This window comes from Panicum virgatum, chromosome 2N (assembly GCF_016808335.1).
Source record: "Panicum virgatum strain AP13 chromosome 2N, P.virgatum_v5, whole genome shotgun sequence".
Taxonomy (NCBI): domain Eukaryota; kingdom Viridiplantae; phylum Streptophyta; class Magnoliopsida; order Poales; family Poaceae; genus Panicum; species Panicum virgatum.
Window position 1 is genome coordinate 13,086,475 of NC_053146.1, and position 22,906 is coordinate 13,109,380.

Genomic DNA, 22,906 nt, shown 5'->3' on the forward strand with positions numbered 1-22,906 from the left:
CCACTCCGGCTCCGATGCCTTGCGCTACCTCCACTGATGATGAGGCACTCTCCACCCTGGGTCCAAGTGCCCGTGGCACCTCTGGTATCCCACAGCGACAGTGACCTCTACCGTGTCGCCATTGTTGACGTCATCCTCAGGACGCATGTACACCATGGCGCCGTTTCCGCGATGCGTGTCTGTGTGCGTGTCCAGTTTCCCCTCAACAGGTGGTGTTGTTTTCTAGCCTTCTTCAAGGGCCTTGTTGTAATGTGGGCTGCTTAATATAATATATATAGTTGCTTTTATAAAAAAAAAACATCCCGCAAAAGCGAACCAAAATTAGCTACGGGTGGGTTTGTGGCTCCAAAACAAGGGAGCATGGGCCCGGTCCAGGGCCAAGGCCATGGCGGCCATGGTGACAGACTGACAGTGCCATGGTCACCTAGGGCTAAGCATAGAGCAGGCCACTGCCTTGCGTCTCGTCAGGCATCCCACAAAAACAAACTTGACGGTTTAGTATTCACGATCACCTGAGGCACGCCACGCCTAAAAATGGCAGTGGAGCGGGTTAGTGGCGAGTTCCCGCGGGTTTTGGATCCAGCGGTGCAGGGGCAGGTCTAAAATCCGATCCCCCCCCCCCCCCATGGGTCTACGGGTTCAGGACCTGAGAATGGGCGGATGAGGGGCGGGTTTAGAATATCACTTGCAGGTTCCTCACAAGGCCCTAAAATACAGAAACGACCCACCTTATTACAAAGGCCCAAGGACCATATATCATAACCTCAGGTATATAATGCCAACCCATCTCCATCCACTCAAGCACTCCCCCTCCCAGCCTGGCAGCATCCCTCTCCCTCTCATTCCCATCCCTCCACTCTGCTCTCTGGAGGCGGCCACCCAGCCCACCGGCCACCGCCGGGCGCCAGCACATAGCAAGGCGGGCAAGCCACACCACCAGCTACCGTACCTCCCCAAGGGCCAGCCCCTAACCAAGCCGCGCTCCACTAGTTCCTGTGCCGGCAGCCCACCGCCGCACCTCCACAGGGCCACCCCCGTCCTTACACGACTCCACTAACTCTGCTTTAGAGGGGGCTGCCCACCGCCGGTAGACTGGATAACTGCACACAACGATGACTGGGCCCTTCATTGCCTCTCGACACCTGCGAGAAGGGACCCCAGAACTCCAGAAGTGGTCGGGTTATGGGGGACCCATTGGGTTCTGGGTCCCCGCTGGATTATTTGGAGGCAGTTGCATGGATGCTCCACCCGCCCCGAACCCGACCCATTGCCATTCTTAGCTATGACTAGGGGTGTAATCAGATGGAATACAGATGGATATTGCTGATACCATATTTGTTTTTATATTTTTCCTTCGGATTTGGATCGGATACGGATATTTTCAAATGTGTCGCATATATGACTCTAATGGTTATTGACATCATATGTATCCAACTTTGAATACTCAGATACAGATACGGATCAAATACTGAATATCCGGACTCAAACATGGATCGAATCTTAACCTTTCTAAACGGATTCGGACTCATATATAAACAGATAATATCCATACCATTTACAACCCTAGCCACGCCTATCCCCTGGCAGCAACTCTCTGTAGATCCTGCGCTGAATTTGAACGCAGAAGATGTGGTCGGCCGGGAACTCCGGTTGTGGCCAGCTAGTGAAACAAAAATCCAAACAGCTTGCCACCGGTGGGGGAGTTGCATTGCATGAAGTGCAGCCATGTGTGTGTGAACTTGGCTTGCCAGTCATCGCGACGGTACGTAATACTTGGCTGCATGTTCCCCGATGATCCCTTGCTTGTTTATGAATGCTTATGAATGGTTGTTGCATCGATCAAGGAAGATTCGAAGGATGCCTTTTTTATCTTAAAGAAAAGTAAGGACACAACTCTCCGTAGATCCTGCGCTGGATTTGAATGCCGAAGATGCAGCCAGTCGGGAACTCGGTTGTGCCCAGCTAAGGCCATTTTCAAAGGAGAGTTTTATTGCACATTTATCAACAGTGTCACATCAGATTTTGTCTAGGTACTGTTACATCGTGAGTTTCATCTAGATGGAACCCTCTCTCCTCCCATGAACAAGGTTCAATTTTCCGTCGGAATTCCGCCAAAATCTAGTAATTTTTTGTTTTCGGTAGTATACGGGAAGTGGAATTCCGGTAAATTCAATATTTTTCATTTTAAATTTCAAAAAATCAAAAAAATGTAAAAAATCGGGGAAAATGACAAAAAAAACTAGGTATTTTTTTGAGCAAATAGGAGTAGAACACACTCAAATATAACATCATTTGCTAGGTTAAAGTTGCATTTTGGTTGAAAGACAAGGTTATTTGTGTTGGGTTGATCTCGGATATCAAACCGACATTGGAACGATCCCTCGGTCCCACCGGGAGAGGAGTTCCTTTAGGCGCACGGAAAGAAACCGACCCGCGTGTTTCTCACGCAGAAAGGCGCCGTAACTTTCTCGCCGTGATCGGTAGGCGATCCTTATCCTTCCCAGACTCGGCCCCGGCCCCACAGCGCTATATAACCTCAGGGAGGTCGCCCTCCTGGGTACGCTCACGCATTACGCAAAACACCGATCAATTATTGCGCTGGAGGGATTGGAAGCACGAGTCTCTCTCGTCCTACTTCGGTCAATTCCGCAGGTGTCCCGAAGGCCGGCGGTTCCCTCCGAAGTTCCCGAAGGAACGACTTAGGGCTTGCTAAAGCCCGTGGCATTCCATCTGCTACGACTACTTCCTCTTCATCGACAATCTACGAGGCGTTCATGGAGTCATCAAACGGTATAAGATCTTAAGTTTCCGCTTAGGCGTGTGATCATGTATAGGCTATGAGATCTGTTTGGGACATAGCTCTTTAATTAGAGTGTTGTTTATCCATCCCATAATTCTAACAATTTGTAGTTTAGTGAGTTAGGATTTATAGCTTTTTAGTCTCTGTACTATTAAGGGGTTAGAAAGAATATACCTTTTGAATGGAACGAGAGGTCTCCTTTCTTTCTCCTTGCACTTTCATCCTATCTTCATTACTTATCAAGTACTACGTGATATACATAGACATTGTGTATTAAATTGAACTTGGGTTTTCATATGGACTATGCAACTTATGTTCTATAAACTTGTATTATGGTCTATAGTCCATCAAGCCGTGCTCTTGCACGGGTTAGAGTTTTAGGGGATATATATTTAATCCGTAATAATATTAGAGCTGATTGTTTCAATTTATCTTTTTGTAATGTCACTGTGGGTAATGTATATGCAAATTTAGAAATTATTTTAATTTATATTTTATAATGGCATATTGGGTAATTTATAAATAGATTTAGGACTTATTTTAATTCATCTTTTATAATGGCATGTTGAGTAATTTATATGCAAATTTAAAAGGTTATTTTAATTCGTATTTCATAATGGCATGGTAGGTAATTTTATGTAAATTTAAGAGGTTATTTAATTTATATTTCATAATGTTATGATGGACATTTTTTATACAAATTTAGGAGATTATTTTATTTCTTCTTTCATGATGTCATGGTGGGTAATTTTTTAGAACTATAATAGATCTAATGACTATTATTATTAGAGCTACACGATGGATGACGGAATGTTTCTAATTTTTTGGGAATATTTAGGATTTATCTTTTTCTTAAAAATAGATCTATTATTAGAGCTACATGATAGATGATGGGATGAGAATTCAATATGCAATCGATAATAGGATGTTTCTGATTATTGTGAGAATGTCTATGATTTTATTTTTTATGTAGCACATCTTATGAGGATTAATAAGGAGACTCCAATTAGTAATAGCAAGATTAGACAGATGTTTCTGATTATTGTGAGAAATTCTATGATTTTATTTTTTATTTAGCGCATCTTATGAGGATTAATAGGAGGCTTCAAAAGCGGTTTCAAAAGCGGTCTCTAATTAGTAATAGCAAGATTAGGCATAAAATATCTATTTCATAGAAAAGTTTTTAGTATCTTTATGAAAAAAAGTTACGGGATGATTTAGTAGTGTAAATTTGTAAATGGGAAAAAATGACAACAAACTAAGAGTAAATTTGAAAATGGAAAAAATCTAACAAAAAAAGAAGAAATTTGCTTTTGTTGAGAGTTGAACTCAAAACCTTTCATGATGACAGTGGTGGGTAATTATTTATAAAATAAATTGAAAATGGAAAAATCTGCCAAAAAAGAAGAAATTTGTTTTCGTTGAGAGTTGAACTCAAAACCTTTCATAATGGCAGAGGTGGGTAATTACTTAGAAAACAGATCTAATGACTGTTAATATTTCGATATACCAATTGAGGGTTGGATGTTTTTGATTTTTGTGAAAATTTCTAGAATTTTTTTCTAGCGCGCTTCACAATTCGTGCTATTTTTAATCTGTAATTAGTAATAATAAGATGTTATTGTGATAAATTTAGTTTTCATGCATTTTATTTGTGATTTCACATGACAATATATATTTTTTATGAATAATTTGTGTGTAATATATTTAATATGCATTGTACATTGAAATATACAAAAGATTCTAATAATATTCTATCAAATTATTTAATTGTTCATATGTTTCGAGCATTTTCTAGTCAAAAAATGACATATTCCACCGGACAGTCCGGAATTCTGACCAAAAAATCTGAAAATTTTGAAAAATCTGAATTTGAATTTGAATTCTCCTTCCGGTCGGAAAATTCAAAATTCCGGTCGGAATTCTGTTTCCGGTGGGATATGGAAAATGGTTTCAAACCGGAAAGATAAACCCTGCCCATAAAACTCTTTCTATCTTTTTCTTCGTAAATGCATTGCCATGTCACCAAACCTGCTGATGTGTTATAGCATTTAATGAGAATAAAACTCCCAGGAAACTCTCACTAGAAATGGCCTCATAAAACAAGAGTCCAAACAGCTCGCCACTGGTGGGGGAGTTGCATTGCATGCAGTGCAGTGCAGTCATGTGTGTGAACTTGGCTTGCCAGTCGTCGCGACGGTACGTAGTCCGTACATAAACAAATGCCTGTGAAACTTGGCTGCATGTTCCCCGATGATTCCTCGCTTGTTTTATGAATGCGTCCCTCCATCTCGTGGTTGTTGCATCAATTATGGAAATTGAAGGACGCCTTTTTTATTTAAATAAAGTAGGGAAGGACGTCTGATTTCCTAAAAAAATAAATAAAAGCTATGGATAATTGTGATTTTTTTTAATAAAATGAGTGAATCAAATTTGGTACAAAAAAAATCAAACGAAGTATAAATTAGAACGGAGGGAGTACAACTTTTGGTGGTCAACACTCCGGTTGTGGCCAGCTAATGAAACAAGAATCCAAACAGCTGTTTGCATTGCATGCAGTGCAGTGCAGCCATGTGTGTGAACTTGCATTGGCTCTCGCCAGTCATCGCGACGGTACGTAGTACATGCACAAATAAATGCCTGTGCAACTTGGCTGCTTCTTCCCCGATGATCCCTTGCTTGTGTATGAATGCCTCCCTGCATCTCGTGGTTGTTGCATCGATCAAGGAAGATGAAGGACGCCTTTTTATTTAAATAAAGTTGGAAAGGACGTCTGATTTCCTAAAAAAAAAAGTAAAAGCAAGGCATGGTTGTTGCATCGATCAAGGAATACGAAGGACGACTTTTTATATATTTAAATAAAGTAGGAAAGGACGTCTGATTTCCTAAAAAAATAAGTAAAAGCCATCCTCTCTTTTTTATGTGCGTGCTGACACTTGACCAAGACTTTGTCAGTGAATAGATCTGGGCTGCTTCTTCTACCGTAAACTGTGCAACACGTGAACACTTTTTTCGGAACGCGTATTTTACTGAGTATGAAGATTACAACTGCAGAAAGTATGCTACAGCTTATGATCTATGAAAACTAAAAGAACCGAGGAAGGAAAACTGTCAACGCAAACATCAACATCCCGCAAAAGCGAACCGAAATTAACTACGGAAAATTTGCAATCATAGCCCATTAGCTACGGAAGGTAGGATCCTTAGAAATCTTGTGGAGTCCTACTATTCCCTGTGAACTGAAGTTGGACACTCAAACATGTATACAAAGCTTAAACACTGGACACGAAGCATGTATATCCGGGCAGATGGTAGCAGCTTGATATCACAGAGATTACAAAGGCCCAATTCACTAAATTTACCCTATCCATATGACAAACTGACAAGATCTGAAGGTGTAGTATTGCCTTAGGTACTTTGAATTGATTCTCCCACGACGGATCGGAGGGACCAAATTAAATTTTTTTAAAAATGCTCAATATTATAACAGGACTTTGGTCCATGTAGGCCCACGGGCTTGCTTAATAAGATGTATATAAAGAAAAGAACTTACAAGGAAGCATCATACTTCACAACCTTGCAGAGGAGGTCCCAGAAGCACTGTCGTGTATACGTCGCAGAGGAGAAAAGGAAGGCTGCATTTGGAGATAGCAGTCGAGCAAAGGAAGCAAATCCCTGAGTTCCAGGTATTTGCTTTTATATCTGAAGATAAGCAATGTGGCATCCTCTAAATATGGTTTAATTTCTTGCTACAATCACATTAGTTAATTAGATCCATTTCCTGCTGTCAATTAGTTCACAAACGGTGAAAATAGGACAGATAGTATGTTATTTCGTATCATACTCTGATATAATTCACTTGGATCCAGAATAGGGTATGGATAGTTGAAAATCGGGACGGATACATGACGGAATCATGTATTATTAATTTGGATAGAACAAAATGAATACCGGATATTATTTGGTGGATACATACAGATACAAAGTACTTGTTGAATAGTCCACGTATCTTTATAATCCAAACATATGACTTGGTTGAATAAAATCAGTTAGCGACACATAGTTCAACAGACCAACATACATGACACTATGAGTGTGAGATATATCATAGTTTATATTATACAAAGTGAAGCACATTGACATATTGTTTATATGCATTACCGGCGAAATCAACACGCAAGTTATAGCTAAGTAAGTTACTACTGATCGTAGGTACCGGTACATGGTACATTGTCTTCTACAAATTAGAAGCAAGCAAATGACAAAGCTAATAAGATATGGTGTATTGGAGTTGTACATGCGATAGAGTTTGTTACTGTGATACATATCCAAACATTATTTTGATTATTTGGATAATAAGATGGGTCCAAACAAAAACATATGATGAACTACAAAGTTGTAGATCTTTATCTGAGTTCACATGTGGCAAGCTATGATCTTTTAAGAGATAATATGCAGGAAAAAAAGGGTACCTGATCCACCCAAAGTATCCCGGTACTTACCGGGTAGTAGCCGCTCCTTATCCACCCATATTCGGGTGGTACCCAAAATACGTATTCATATATGAAAAGTAGGGTAAAAATGCTACCCATATCCAATGCCTGTCATATACTACCTGACTCACCTATTCAGTCGATGAAAGCTATACATCAACCGAGTGTTTTAGATAGATCCATCAACCGAAATTTTGAACCAATCTAAGAACGCCACGTCACACTTCTTCCCTAACTCAGGCCGGCGAGGTTAGGGTTCGGGGTGGGGGTATGGGTTCAGGATTCAGGGTGGTGTTACCTGTGTTGTCTCCGGGCTTAGAGGGGGTGCCGGGGAGGCCGGCAGCCCGGTGGTGGCAGTGGATTGAGGCTGCGGGGCGCCGCTGGCGGCTGGTGGTGGAGAACGGTCGTCGGGCGATGCCGGTGGCGGGGGTGTAGATCCACCTCAGTTAGCGGTGGCAGCGGTGGAGGACCATATTGGCAGAGGTGGCGGGGATGCGGACGGCGATGGCAGCGGGGAAGCCGGCAACTCACAGGCGGTGGAAGGTCTGGTGGGGGGAACGTCACTGGAGACGGGTGGGCGGCGGTAGAGTCAGGGGCTACGAGGCGATGCGGGGGCGGCGGCGGCGGCGAGGAGGAGGAGGCGCGCCTCGCATGTGGGCGGGGCGTCGAGGAGGCGAGGTAGAGAGGAGGGGCACGGTGTAGGGATAATGGGGAGTGGGGAGTGAATCCTAGCCGTCCATTTGAAGATCCAACGGTGTAAAAATCAGGTGTTCGATGGGCCTGCAATTTGTGCTTTTAGTGCAATTGTTCTCACCAAAAAAAAAGTGCTGATTGTTCTGTTCTGTCTATTGTATTGTGTCGTACGTCAGGTACTGAAGAAGGCAGGAGGAAACTCAGAAAGGTACAAATAATCCACCTCAGAAGCCAAAGCCAAGCGAGGGTTTGAGAAGACCTTTCATTTAATCATCCACATGATCAGTAGGTCCACCCCCACCCCTTAAAACACCAACCACCGCTTGAGCGACATGAACAGCTCACGTCCTGGCAGCTGCCGGCTACCGGAGCTGCTAGTGCTCCTGCCACTAAGCGTCCTTGGTGCCATGTCGTCGTTACTGGCACTGGCAGCTGCAGACGAGCAACAACCTTGGCCTATCACACTACATCCAAACTGCACCGACAAGTGCGGGAACATTAGCATCCCCTACCCTTTTGGCGTCGGACGTGGCTGCTTCCTTGATGGCTTCCAAGTCACTTGTAACTACTCCTTCAATCCCCCCCGCCTCTTCCTTGAAGGATCATTCCAATCAATGGGCAACGGCAGTTTTGATTCTTCAGGCTCTTTAGAAAACTATACTTTACCTGAGGAGTCCCTGCCTGTTGAGCTCATGGACATATCACTTGATCGAGCCGAGGTTCGCGCATATGGCTTGGTCAGATCAGGCTGCCTCACACCAGATGGTAATTCCACCTTCCGAAGGTTTCAAACTACACGACTGCAGGAGCCGTTCATGCTCGCCGCAGGGCGAAATGCCCTCATGGGTGTTGGCTGGGGAGTCAAAGTAGACTTGAGTTCTGATTCACGTGCTGTTATGCGGACGGATTCATCGAAATACCTGACATGTCAGTCAGATGTCGACTCACACTTCGATTTGGTCAAAGACAAGGAATGCTCGGACTTTGGGTGCTGCCAAAACGTACTGAAGGAGGGCAACCATGCAGTTTTTGGAGTCCACTTCTCATTTGACCAAGTGAGTTCCTGTGTCGGCTGCCCATGCTCCTATGGCATGCTGGTGGAGAGTTCATTTTACACCTTCTCCACGAAAGACATATTTGACTACGATGTTTTGCCCAAGAAATACCCCCGGGGCGTCCCATTCGTCATCGACTTCGCCATCCGGAATGGGTCGTGCCCCGTTGCAGGAGGGCCGCCACCGCCACCTGACTACGCCTGCCGCAGCAGCAACCACGTCTGTGCCAACGCAACCAGCGGAGGCTATCTCTGCAAGTGCTCCGAGAACTACCAGGGCAATCCTTACATCCCCAATGGATGCAAAGGTACGTATGTACGTTGTTGTTTTTGCTGCTGCGAACAACAAAAGACCCTGGAATCCTACATATGCTTACACATGAATATGTAATTAATCTCTATAGCTGTTTTATTCTTCTTTCTGTAGACATCGATGAGTGTGCGCTCCGAGAAAAGTATCCCGATAAGCAAAAGGATTATCCTTGCTCCAGTGATGGAATCTGCGTCAACAAGCCTGGAGGTTATGATTGTCATTGTAAACACGGAATGAGAGGCGACGGCAAAGCTGGAACTTGCACGGAGCAATTTCCTCTACGAGCAAAGATTGCTGTGGGTAAGCGTGTGCAAACTTCCATCACTAGCTTCTCATACGAAGAGTGTGATTCTAACATTATTGTATTCAAAATGGTCATTCAAAGAGTGCCATTGAACCATCCTAGTGGGTACCTCCTCGCACTCTCATTGGGTGTAGGACCGGGTTGATCCTCATTAGATATGACTAGTCAATCAACCCGTGCTTTCGTGCGGGTTAGAGTCTTAAATGTATTATGCGTAACCGTACAACATATAGATCTATTTTTATACTTAGGGTTTTATAATAGCATATCTTGCTACTTTATATGCATGCTTAATTGATTTAGATAATCTTTGATGGATTGCAAAAATAGGTGATTTTAATATAATTTTGAGGAGTTACTTTCATCATATTATCGGTCATAATAACTAAGGTGAACAATTCAAATATAAATTAAAGGAGATATTTGGTATTATCCTATCAAAATAGCAAATGTGAGCAATTAGATATAAATTTAGGGTATTATTTCATATTTTCATTTATATTGGCAGAGTGGGTAATTAATATGTAGTTTTAGGGGTTATTTAATATTATTTTGATAATAGCAAAGGTAGGTGATTACTTAATTAGAAAACAGATCTAATGGATATTTATATTCTAACCTATCAATAGATGATAGGGTATTTTTTATTATTGTGAGAATTTCTATGATTTTATTTTTTTTCTAGCACATCTTGTGAGGATTGAGGTGGAAATTTCAAAAAGAGTCTATGAAATATTTGTTTCATGGAAAGGTTTCTAGCATCTTTAATGGAAAAAATGACAAAAACTGAAGGTAAATTTGAAAATGAGAAAAATCTAAAAAGAAGAAGAAGATATTTGCTTCCGTTGAGAATTGAACTCAAGTTCTTTCGTAATGGCAGATGTGGGTAATTACTTAGAAAATATATATAATAAAAAAAGAGGATATTTGTTTTCATTGAGATTTGAACTCGAGACCTTTCATAATGGCAGAGGTGGGTAATTACTTAGAAAACAGATCTAATGGCTATTAATATTCCAATCTGTCAATTGATGGTCGGATGTTTCTGATTACTGTGAGAATTTCTAGGATTTATCTTTTTTTCTAGCACGCTTTTAAATTGGTGCAACTTTTAGAACCTCCAATTAGTAATAGTAAGATGACGGATGACAGGATGTTTCTGATTTTTTTGAGAATTTTTTGGATTAATCTTTTTCTATAAAACAGATCTATAATTAGAGCTATATGATGGATGATGGGATGTTAATACATAGAAAACATATCTAATGGCTATTAAGATTTCAATCTGCAATCGATGATAGGATGTTTCTGATTGTTGTGAGAATTTCTTTGATTTTATCTTTTATTTAGAGCATCTTGTGACGATTAATAAGGAGGCTCCAAAAAGATTCTTCAATTAGTAATAGCGAGATTAGGCACAAAATATCTGTTTCGTATAAAGATTTCTAGCATCTTTATGAAAAAAGTAACGGGATCATTTAGTAGCGTAAATTTGTAATGGAAAAAAATGATAAGAAACTGAGAGTACATTCAAAAAGGAAAAAAACCTGCAAAAAAGTTTACTTTCGTTAAGAGTTGAACTCAAAACCTTTCGTAATGGAAAATGTGGGTAATTACATAAAAATAAATTGAAATGAGAAAAATCCAAAAAAAATTGCTTTCGTTGGGAGTTGAACTTAAAACCTTTTATAATGGCAGAGGTGGGTAATTACTTAGAAAATATATCTAATCTGCCAATTGATGGTTGGATGTTTCTAGCGTGCTTTGAAATTAGTGCAGCTTTTGCTTTGTAATTAGTGCAACTTTTGCTTTGAAATTAGTACAGTTTTTGTAACCTTCAATTAGTAATAGTAAGATAGGAAAAAAAATATAAAATCCTAAGTATCCTCACAATAATCAGAAACATCCTATCATCATTTTAGCTGATTGATATCTTGATAACCATTAGATCTTTGCCTACATGGGATATCTTAATAGCTATTAAAAATTTTAAATTTGCATGCATGGAATATCATCGTAATAGCTATTAAATATTGAGGGCATGTGGGGCTGCGCATGCATGGATATCCACAGCCATCCTGCGATCCATTAGGTTGTTTCCAGCAGGTAGAAGCCCATAGTACAAATTGGACACCGTAGCTGTAGTTGTACGCTATAGGTGGTGGGATGGGCGGTCCGCTGAGGAATGAAAGAAAAACTAAGGGGATCACAATTAGATAATACAATATTTGATTGTCACGTTACAAAATGTTTGATCTAATTGAGTTACATGTAGAAGTTACACCTAATAGGAGATACTCCATGTATATCCTATTTCCAAAATAAAAAAAAAACATGTAAATACATATTTTGTCTGTTACCTATAAGAAGGTAAAAGGTCATGATATCCACCTAAATATGATTAAATGGAAAATCCTCATTCATTTTGGAGTACCGTAGCAATTATAAAAAATATTAACAAAAAACAGACATAGAAATTTTTAAATTCTTCAGCTTCTCCATTAAGCTGATCTACTAACTTTTAAAATATGCGCGCTCTCTCTCCATCTTAAGATATAGCTCTGTTTAAAGTTCAAAATTCGTTCTGCAATATAGCTATATTTGAGTTCAATTGGATGGGTGGATGAAAATAACATTGTTAGGCCCTGCTCAACTCATCTAGCTCGTAAAATAATAGCCCATCCGCATAGGACTACGACCATGAGGCTGGCTGTAGCGGTGTCCCCTAAATTTGACTCTCTAAAGGAATATTTCAATATCCCCTAAAAAGATTGCATCCTGTATATCAAAATCCTCTCCAATAACATCCTTCATACCACATCCTCTCGAATAACCTCTGCACCATAATAAAATTATCCCCTTTCACACGATTTTCACCACTAAAATAAACCTTATCCGCCCTCTCCCCGTAATCTCACATCTCGCCTTCCTCCCATTGCCCCCCACATATTTGCTCATCTCGCTCCGCAGCAGGCCAGCAGCCGCCCCTCCACCGACCGTAGCCGCCACCCTTCCTCCTCTCACTGTCGGCCTTTCCTCTAGCACCGGCACCGCTACCTCCTCCGCCACCGGCACTGCTCCCTCCACCCGGCGCCGCTCCCTCCTCTGTCCGGCACTGCTTCTTCCTCGCCGCCCCTGCTCCGGTCTGATCAAGCGTCGCTACCCTTCCGCCGGCCAGATCCATGGCTAGGCCACCTCCTCCACCGGGATTCATGGTCGGCCTCGGCCCTCCACCGGCATAGCACCTCCGCCCGCCACCGCCCTTGCTCCTCCTCCGGTCCAAATTTGCCACCACACCCTACCTTCTCAAACTGGCCTCCTGATCTAGCACGCGAAGGGACGGCCGTTGGCCTCCAGCGCCTCCGCCGCCCTCACTGGGCACAGAAGGGGCCTTTCGAGGCCGCACATACACCCCCATGCATTGTGGTCAAAGATTACAAACTAAAAAAGTCATTGCGGTCAAAGGATAGATGGCCAAATGGACCGGTATGAGGCCCGTCAAGCACGGTTGGCTAACTTAATAAGAAAGACAAATTGCATAACTAATGTTTTCATGTGACAAATCTTACTCAAATAATTTATTTATAAATGTTTCACTTATTGCCCATGTAGGTGGTGTCGGTGCTCTTTTAGCTACATCAATCTGTGTGTTCCTCGTACTTCTGCGCAGAGAGAAAAGAAGGATGAAAGAATATTTTGACAAGAATGGCGGCCCTATTCTAAAAGAAGTAAGCAATATAAAGATATTCAAAAAAGAGCAGCTCAAGCCAATTTTGAAGAGCTGCAATATTGTTGGAAAAGGTGCCTTCGGTGAAGTTTATAAGGGGTTACTTGATGACAAACAAGTTGCAGTTAAGAAACCTGCAGTTAATGTTGATACAGCACAAAAGGGACAGTTTGCAAATGAGGTCATCATCCAGTCACGCATCATCCACAAAAACATTGTCAGGCTGATTGGTTGCTGCTTAGAAGTTGATGTGCCTATTTTAGTTTATGAGTTCATCTCCAAAGGTAGCCTGGACGACATTCTTCATGGCCACAAAAAGGAAGCTTTGAATCTGGATCAACGTCTATGTATTGCTGCAGAATCAGCTGAGGGCCTAGCCTATATGCATTCAAAAACCACTAATACAATTCTGCATGGAGATGTTAAACCAGCTAACATACTCCTGAATGACGAGTTTGTACCAAAGATTTCTGACTTTGGGATATCAAGGCTGATAGCTATAGATAAAGAACACACAGATGATGTCATTGGTGACATGAGTTATATGGATCCAGTTTACAAAGAAAAAGGCTTATTGACTAAGAAAAGTGATGTCTACAGTTTTGGAGTAGTGCTTTTGGAACTCATTAGCAGGAAGAAAGCAACATATGCTGATGACCACAACAGCTTAGTTATGAGCTTTCTTGATGCTCGCAAAATACAGAGCAGAACAACTGAGCTGTTCGACGAGGACATTACTAGAACAGCAAGAGACATAGAGATTCTTGAGTGCCTTGCAGGGATTGCTGTCGATTGTCTGCAATATGATGTGGATCAGAGACCTGAGATGACAGATGTAGCAGAACGTCTTCTCATGTTGAGGAGATCTCATGACAAGTAGTGTGCCGACCAGGTCGTTTGCTTATTGCCAATAGTTTGTTGTGTGTTCTGTTATGAAAAGTTATATATATGCAGCGAATAAGCAGGTGTTGAACTATCAATGGGCTGGGGTTGTATTCTAGATTTTTAGCTTTTGTCTCGCAAGATATCGTGCAAAACACAAGCAGGGGTCGTCTCAGTATTAGTTAAAATTTGTGTTATGCTGTAATTCATGGAAAATCTTCGTATCGAGTTGTTTGTAACATTTGTCTCCTGAACATGTAATGCTGATTGCTGGCTATTGACTAGTTCACTTTGTTCTTGCATTAAGCCAAAAATGCATTATGATTGTCTTACTATTACTAATTGAAGGCTCCTTTTAGATGCTCCACGTTAATTCTCACCAGACGCGCTAGAAAAAAAAAGAGAGAAATCCTAGAAATTCTCAAAAAAAGAGAAACTTCTGGCCATCCATCAGGTGGTTCAACTAATAATAGCCATTAGATCTATTATATCTTCTAAAAAATTACTCACATCTGCCATTATGAAAGGTTTTGAGTTCAACTCTCAGCGAAAGCAAATTTCTTATTTTTTCAGATTATTTTCTATTTTCAATTTGTTTTCTAAGTAATTATCCACCTCTGTCATTATAAACACTTTTGAGTTCAACTCTCAACGAAAGCAAATTTCTTTTTTTTGCAGATTTTTCTATTTTCAATTTATTTTCTAAGTAATTACCCACTTGCATCTCTACTCTATCTATTTGTCATCTCTACTTCTTTCCTCGCACTAATTTCATACATCTGCCTCTACTTCCTGTTGTACATTTATGCCACCAACAACAATAAGCCACATATTTACTACATAACATAAAAGGAAAACGCCAATGGCAAAAAGATGCATGCAGGACTCTCACTTCGTCACGTCGCATCACATTAATTTTTTTAGTTTAGTGCACCTTCCTTTTTGTTGCGTTTCGAGCTTCCCTTCCTATATAAGAAGGGTATTCCCATTCTTCCAGTGCACCTTCCACTAACCTATTAAATTTGCGTGGAAATTATCGACCATGTCATTATGAAAGATAAATTAAAATAACCTCTACATTTGCATATAAATTACCCACCGTGCCATTATGATTGATGAATATATCCATAAATTTGTATGATTTAAAGTAAATCTCTAAATTTGTATATAATGTATATAATATGCCACTATGAAATACAAAGATTAACTAGAGCATGCACTTTATATGTTATATGGATTTGATCAATAAATAAATATATATACAGATTTACTATTAAAGTATAAATATATAAGAGATATCAAGTAATAGTACTTTCAATTAATTGTGCATCTCAAAATTATATAAATCTATAATATTTACGTTTCATAACTATATTATACTAGCCCGTGCTGTGTACGGATTGACGGACTAGTTGCTACCAAAGAAAATTGAAGTTGTCATCAAATATCAAGGTAAAAGGCTAGTGTTAGATATGTGTAGAATTTATTTGTGTATGGTACTTCGACAGTTGAACTTGAGTTGTTGTACTAAGGGTCAGAATAGAAGCATGTCCAATGCGCTTGGGAGTCGATGATTAACCTATCGGTCAAGATGAGAGGCATGCGAGGAGTTGAAAAGCTAGATCAAGATGTCGACGCTATATCAATCACGCAATCGTTTCGATCTGAGAAGGTGATTTATCAAGTGAGCTCTTCTTTGCCATGAAGAAATGCAATAGTCATTAGTTACCGCTTACTACTCTTCCATCTTGCATGCGTACTCAAGCGAAGCTTGCTGCAAAATTCCCTTCGCTGCCTGATGCCGCCACGAAGCAATCTGCATAACTGTACATTTTATTCTCCGTGGAGGGCATGGACCATTCAACTGTATCAATCGCACAACTCTGCTCTGCCAGATAATCTCAAGCAGTTTGATGATCGGGCTGGGAGAATGCAATTGTATACCGATCGATCCCTTGCCAGTGTCTATGCAAGTTGAAGATTTTCCATTTGTGGGGCCTGACTTGCCTTCCCCAATCCTTGTGCCGCCTCAAGGAGCTCAACATAGGAGGGTGCGATGCGCTGTGCGAACTGCCCGAACGCCTGGGTGAGCTTTGCTGCCTACGCAAACTGAAGACCAGGGATTCGAGGGGCCTGACTTGCCTTCCCCAATCCTTATGCCGCCTCACCACCTCTCTTGAAGAGATTATGATCTCGTCTTGCTGGGGGATCCAAACCATGCCAGAGTGGATGGAGGGTCTCACCGCTCTCTCTGCAGCGATTTGCATCTCTTAATCGATGTGGGATTTATGCACAGCATATTTTAATTTAGGCCAGCGCGTTCCAAAAAGAACAACAACGGTATGGATAGATAGGCATGCATGGCGATAAATAAGAGGGATGCATGGTTACGTGTTCCCGTTCTTACAAAACGATGGCGTCTTGCCGTCTTCTGATAAAAAGAAAAAGGAATGCGAGTCTGAACCTAGGGTAGGGTCCCCTGAACGCTGGCTGAACCTTGCTTACTATAGGTTTTTTGAAACGAACCATGCAAAACTTGCCGATTATCTATATCTATATCTATATCTATATCTAATATTAAAGCAAATAAGTTTTCCGGTCCACAGGTTTTGGTCCCTCTGACAGGTAGACCCACCTGACAAGACCTAGTAGGGGTGTTATCGGATCGGATTCGGACGGATACTGCCAATACCGTATTTGTTTTCATATTTTTCCTTCGAATTCGGATCGGATACGGATGAGTTGTTTTCATATTTTTCCTTCGAATTCGGATCGAATACGGATGAGTTGGTGTCAGATAAGACTTAGACATCGACATCATATATATCCAACTTTCATTATCCGGATACGGATATAAATCAAATACGGATCGGATATTGAATGTCCAGACTCGATATGGTCGAATCTCAACCCTTCTAAACGGATGCAGACTCGAATACGGATAATATCAGTTCCATTTACATCCCTAACACCTAGCCTTCGTACGCTCTCCGCGTCTCCGCCGCCTGCACCCGGTCTGCCACCCACAATTCGGATTTCTATCCGATCCAAAGATCCCAAGCCAGGCAACTCAATCAAAAACCAAAGTGTTCTTTCTTGACCCATAAAAATAAAGCCAGGCAACTCAATCAATAACCAAAGTGCTTTTGGCCTCATAAAAAAACGTCGGCACATGATCAAATACAGCATACATGATATCTCAAATCAAAGAGTAAAATCCCAAATCGCCATATCAAATGCGAACAAGTATGTACAAATATTCATCGTACCAAGAACAAACAACCAAGAATCCGCATTGCAAAGGCAGTGGATCTCGATCTAAACGGAAAAAAGAGGGAGAAATCAAAGGGAGAGAGGAAGTCGGCGGATCCAATCGGGAGAGAAAGCAAGAAACAGGAGCTGGGCTGAGCTGTGGGGGAAGTCGGCGCCCCGTGGCCGTCGATGGACTTGGACGACGACTGTGGCGCTGGAGAGATGACACATGTGAACTCTGGACCTGTTCGTTTCGGGGGGTGGGACATCCGGTCAGGGGGAAGCGTCTAGATGGACGACGGGTGACAGGACCTCTGGAAAAGTGGCTTGGGGTCGAGGATGGAGAGGGAGTTAAGCGGCGCGCGGCCGGTGGCTTCTGGTCGGAACGGCGACGTCGGCGAGCGGCGGCCAGCAGCTAGCGGGCGTGTGGAGGCGGCTGCACATGTGCGGCGTGTGGATGTGGTGTGGGGAACGAGGAAGTGGAAGCGTATTTTTTTTTTGGGCTTTCAACTAAGTTGGGCTGGCGCTTTGGGCCTAGCTCGACGCAAATTTTATTAAATGGAGAGTGGTCCGATCTCAATATCCAATGACAAAATTGATTGGAGTGTTGTGTTGGCCGGCGTCTTAGGCCGTGTATTTAGGGAAGGACGGCTGCTACCTAGACTAAACCAACATGTTAAATTAAAGTCTGAGCGAAAATTAGACGGACGAGAATCATTGATGGCGGCATCGAGTGCATATTTATATCGCCCGAGGTTCTCATCCATCGATGGACTCTCTCATGCTGACACAGCTTGCCTATTTTATTGTCTATATTTAAAACCTCACTCTGTCTGTGCAAACAATGTTTTGCACATATACATCTTTTGGTGACATCAACCTAAATGCGCAGAGATCTAAGTGAATGACAAATCTCTCGCATTGAACATCACTATCTCAAGGACGAGCGGTACCACGTGTGGGCACCACCCGTTGCAACGCACAGTTACATTTGCTAGTATATTAAAAAGAAGAAAGGTCCAGACTGGACAGTGCAACTAACAACACCGGGCGGTTGGATTGGGACATCAACACGCACCACACCACACTAGCAAAACCAACTCAACAGAAAAGAAACAACCATCGGCTGATTGGATTGGGACCTCAACACAAGCCGAACCACCCGCATCCTCCACACAACTCGACGGCAGCCCTAGTAGCTCAGCGCAAGACACAAATTGACAAGGCGCAGGAATCCAAAGCGACACCTTCAAGAAGGATCGCGACGCCATAGACGCCGCCGCCGCCCGACCTAAGGGTCAAGGTTTGCACCCCGGAAAACCCACTGCGCAAAGAGAAAATGGTAGAATGATGATGCTTCCATGGAAGGAAACGGCGCCTGAGGCGTCGCCATCATCAACCCGGAGACAGGTAAGGCTTTCGCCAATACCACCAATCCCAGTGCACACAGGAGCCGCGACAAACACCGTAGGATGCGCGTAGCAGCAGTAGAAGCCCGTATCGTAGCTCGAAAAAGCCAGCGAAACGAAAGAGACAGACCGCACTACACCAAGAAGACCGCCGCCATGCGAGACCTCAAGCCGTAGTGCAGTTGCAGCCTAGCACCCAAACTGACGGGATGAAAAGCACCGGATCCAGCCACGGTCACGACACCCAACACACGGGGGCCTCGCCACATCCGCCATTAGACTCCACACCTCACAACGCCTCGAGGAAAGAGCACGGGGGCCGCGCCACATCCGCCTCTGGAGACCAAGAGAAGGATATGTTTAACAAGATGCCATCAACAGGAATGCAAGGGCGCCCCGCTGAACACCAAACAAGCCAAGCTACCACCGGAACTCCAAAGCACTGCAAGCACACTGCACTTGAGCCAGCAAATCAGCAAAGTCGCAAGCGCCGTCTTTCGACGATGGACTACACCGGAGTAGCCCCCTGCCAAGTAGAGCCAACCGCTGCAATCCGCTGCAAGCCAAGTCCTTACGTGATGCCGTTGCTGCAAGCGCCATCTTCTGACGTAGTCCCTCGCCGCACTGGCCACTGCCAAGCAGGACTAGCCGCCGAGGTCCGCTGCGAATAGACACATGTTGACCTCAAGCTGCTCACCCAGGTATCGACCGCCGATGTTCCCTGTCGCAGCACACCGCACCAAGCCGAACGCCCGCAACCAAACAGACCGAAGCCGAGCCGTCTTCTTGTCCGAGAAAGGAGCCGCCGAAACTGCCCAACTAGGCAGCCATCCCCTCAACCACTGCCACTCCACAGTCCCACCGCGCCATGCCCCAAGCGCAAGTAGCCGGAGCGCCACCGTCCCCAGCAGCACCACGCCGCCGGACGCCGCCGTACCACGCCGCCCTCGACCGGGGTTAAGCCTCCTCGGGGCGCCGACGAGGCGAGCCACTCCCGCCTAGCAGCGCCGCCCCCGCCAAGCAGTGCCGCCCGCGCCGCCCCGCTGTCGGGCAGAGACCCCGCCGCCGACGGATCTGGGGGCCCGCGCGCCTCTCCCCCGCCAGATCCAGCCGGGGTGGGGGCGAGAGACCCCGCCGCCGCCATCCTAGGTGGGCCGCGCGGCCTCCGGCGGCCCCCTTCGGCGACGGCGAGGGGAAGGAGGGAGGGTGGCAGCGGCTAGGGCGAGGGGCGCCGCCCGTGTCGCCCGAGCGGGAGGGGCGACGCGGGGGACTAATTCGTGAGATGCAAAACTTGCTTACTATAGTTACTAAGCAGAGGATATTCATGTCGAATGAGCTACGTAGTAGCAAAATGAAGAATAATCGAGTTCCGGTTCATAGTCTAGAACCAGTAACAACTGGATTAGCAAACAAGCACTGAAGCACCAGCCCATCTCAGCAACTAAAAAAACGTAATCACCCGTACTTAACTACAGGTTGAGTAAATTAATAGGAGTACAGGTTTCGGGGGAAAAACATATTCTGACATTAACAAGACTCGATCGATCTGCTTCTTCCATACATCTTTTATTCCGACAAAATCAGTACATACATACACATATACACGTGGAAGATGGACGGAAGGATACGGTATAGTACTCACTGCTCCTACCCATATAGCATGATTTCATTTCATTTCCGTGTCAACACATTCACACAAGTACTAGATGCTAAAAGAAAAGAAAAGGAACCGAAGAGAAAGAAAAACTCTGCACTGACTGACTGAATCTGAATGTCTGTGGCGCAAGCAAGAGGAGGCGAGGAGGCTACACAAAATCGAAGCGCATGAGGAGCCTGACGGACTTGTGCCTGACGCCCTTGCCCTGCTTCAGCTCCCACGACATGTCGTACTCCTGCACCTCTACCCTCAGGAGGGCCAGCTCCGGCACCGTCAGCGGGAACGTGGACTCCTCATCCCACACCGGCACCCGCGGGTCCTCGATCACCCTTGTCTTCTTCATCACACTGTCTGCCTTCACTCCTGCCATGCCTACCTGTGTACGTTTGCAGAGATCGAGCATGCCAATTGGGTGGGGACCTGTGCTGGCTCTACCTAGTTACAGCTTCATCTCGCCAGCAGCATGTGGTTCTTTCTCATGCATATCACTGCTGTTGCCTTACCCTGTTATAGAAATCTGGAGGCGAGAAGGCGTCGAAATGAGTCTTGCTAAAGTCCATGCGCCACCCGTCTCCCATATATACTTTTTACCTGCTTGGTTGGACATCATATCAGATTTAGCAATAGCCTATAGGCTGGATCAGCTCGACTGGAATTTTGAGCAGGCTCGGTTATCCGGGTCTGTGAAACATACGTAGACCAACCTTGTGAGTTTTCTTCACTGGCAAACTAGCCTTGGGGTCAAATACTTCGCCATTTGGACTTGTCCTTAGCAAGAAGTCAGGTTTTTTAACATATCGCAGCCCTCATTGGCTCTGAAAAATCCTTGAATCAACCGGAGTGCTTTGTCATGCCCCTGAAAAGTGAAAGCACAACAGATTATGCCTTACTGCTCTGTCACACAAACTAACACTAAGCAAGAATAAAACTGTGAAGGAGGTGGAAATTAGCAGCTCAACACTCAGCAACTGAAATCTCACCTGCATGTTGAATGCAACCATCTGAGCACCATGGGTCCAGGCGTTCATTGGATCGTTGTTCGAAGAATTAACCCTCGTGCCCTTCGGATAGACACGGAGTATATTTTTCTGGGTGAACCTAAATAGAACTTAAATGATTAAACAAGTATGTGACTATAGAAACCACCTTGAAGAATCTTCTGATCCGCTAATAATGATATTGTTACTGAAAAATGATTTTTTTTTGTTTTATCAGTTTATGTTTGTTATCTTTTGCTGGGATTAGGTGAATTTGGCCTTCTACTGAATCACCATGTGTGTCCTGTAACCTTGGCAGCACTGGCAGTTTACTTTTCCATTTGATTCTCATTAATTACATAATTTAGACTACAATAGAAGCCTGCTGAACCCATATGGTCTAAACAGAGAAATATTATTTAAGGTTATATAAGCAAATAATTGAGTCCATAAAACCCAAAGAAAGCCGCCTGACTTTGTCTGGATCCACCTTTAGTGCATCCCGCAAATGGCTTTTAGGTTTGCCAGCTTGGATGGTGATCAGTTTTATACTCACAGGCAGTATCCTACTGAAATTTGGGATCATCCTCGTCGGAATCCTCCTCATCTTGCTCATCCAGTTCATCCTGTTTATGACAATAAGTTTACCTCATTCATTTTTGTTAAACCATGGGTGCGGTCTTGAAAATGCAATGATATTGCATACCTTTCCATCAGATTCATCGGCATTTGAATCTATTCTTCTCATGCTTCCTTGGTCTGGCAGCTCATCTATGTTTCCACTGATTATTCTCAGCATTGAGAAACTTCTTATACTCTTGTGGGGGTTTAGCTGATATGATTATTCTCTTCACTAGAGCTGCTGGAGAAGGAAACTCTTTCATTGGGTCTGAATTAGGGACGAAAAGAAGATATCCAAATGTTTCAGTGAAGAATCAAGGCTTTAAACATGAAATCTGCAATGGAGTTGATATGGTAAGTAGACTATACATATCCATTACAATTTGGAACGGAGGGAGTATAACTAAACCCACCAGAACTACCTTTCCAAACAGGCCATAAACAAAACAGAATTCTGCACACACTAACATGAGCTGAACTCATATTCCTTCCTTGTCAGCGAATTACTAGAGTAACATTTTCATAATACATATTCTTGCCAAATTTAGACCAGCCGAAGCAAAGCAGGTTGCAAGGCATAGGCGAAAAGGCGAAATTCAAGCTTACAATTTCAGAGCAAAAGCTTGCTGGAAAAAACTCTCACAAGTTAAAGAAGCACGGTATTTTACTATTACTAATTAGAGGCTCTTTTTGGAACCTCCACGTTAATCCTCACGAAACGCAC

At 43.4% G+C, this 22,906-nt stretch overlaps 1 protein-coding gene and 1 pseudogene across 1 annotated transcript; one reads left to right on the plus strand and one right to left on the minus strand.

Moving 5' to 3' along the window:
* The first annotated feature begins 6,376 nt into the window (after positions 1-6,376).
* Positions 6,377-14,550, plus strand: LOC120659799 (wall-associated receptor kinase 4-like). The gene is made up of 4 exons (XM_039938032.1): positions 6,377-6,486; positions 8,163-9,348; positions 9,468-9,653; positions 13,270-14,550. Exons 2-4 carry the CDS (start codon positions 8,319-8,321, stop codon positions 14,262-14,264), a joined length of 2,211 nt encoding a protein of 736 aa, XP_039793966.1. The 5' UTR covers positions 6,377-6,486; positions 8,163-8,318; the 3' UTR covers positions 14,265-14,550.
* A 6,182-nt stretch (positions 14,551-20,732) lies between these two features.
* Positions 20,733-22,496, minus strand: LOC120662409 (annotated as a pseudogene).
* Between the last annotated feature and the right edge of the window lie 410 nt (positions 22,497-22,906).

Excerpts from the sequence above, each read along its gene's own strand:
- LOC120659799 (XM_039938032.1), top strand. The coding sequence starts at position 8,319 with ATGAACAGCTCACGTCCTGGCAGCTGCCGGCTACCGGAGCTGCTAGTG. Across the intron at positions 9,349-9,467 it reads CATCCCCAATGGATGCAAAG|ACATCGATGAGTGTGCGCTC; the intron begins GTACGTATGTAC and ends TTCTTTCTGTAG. Across the intron at positions 9,654-13,269 it reads ACGAGCAAAGATTGCTGTGG|GTGGTGTCGGTGCTCTTTTA; the intron begins GTAAGCGTGTGC and ends TTGCCCATGTAG.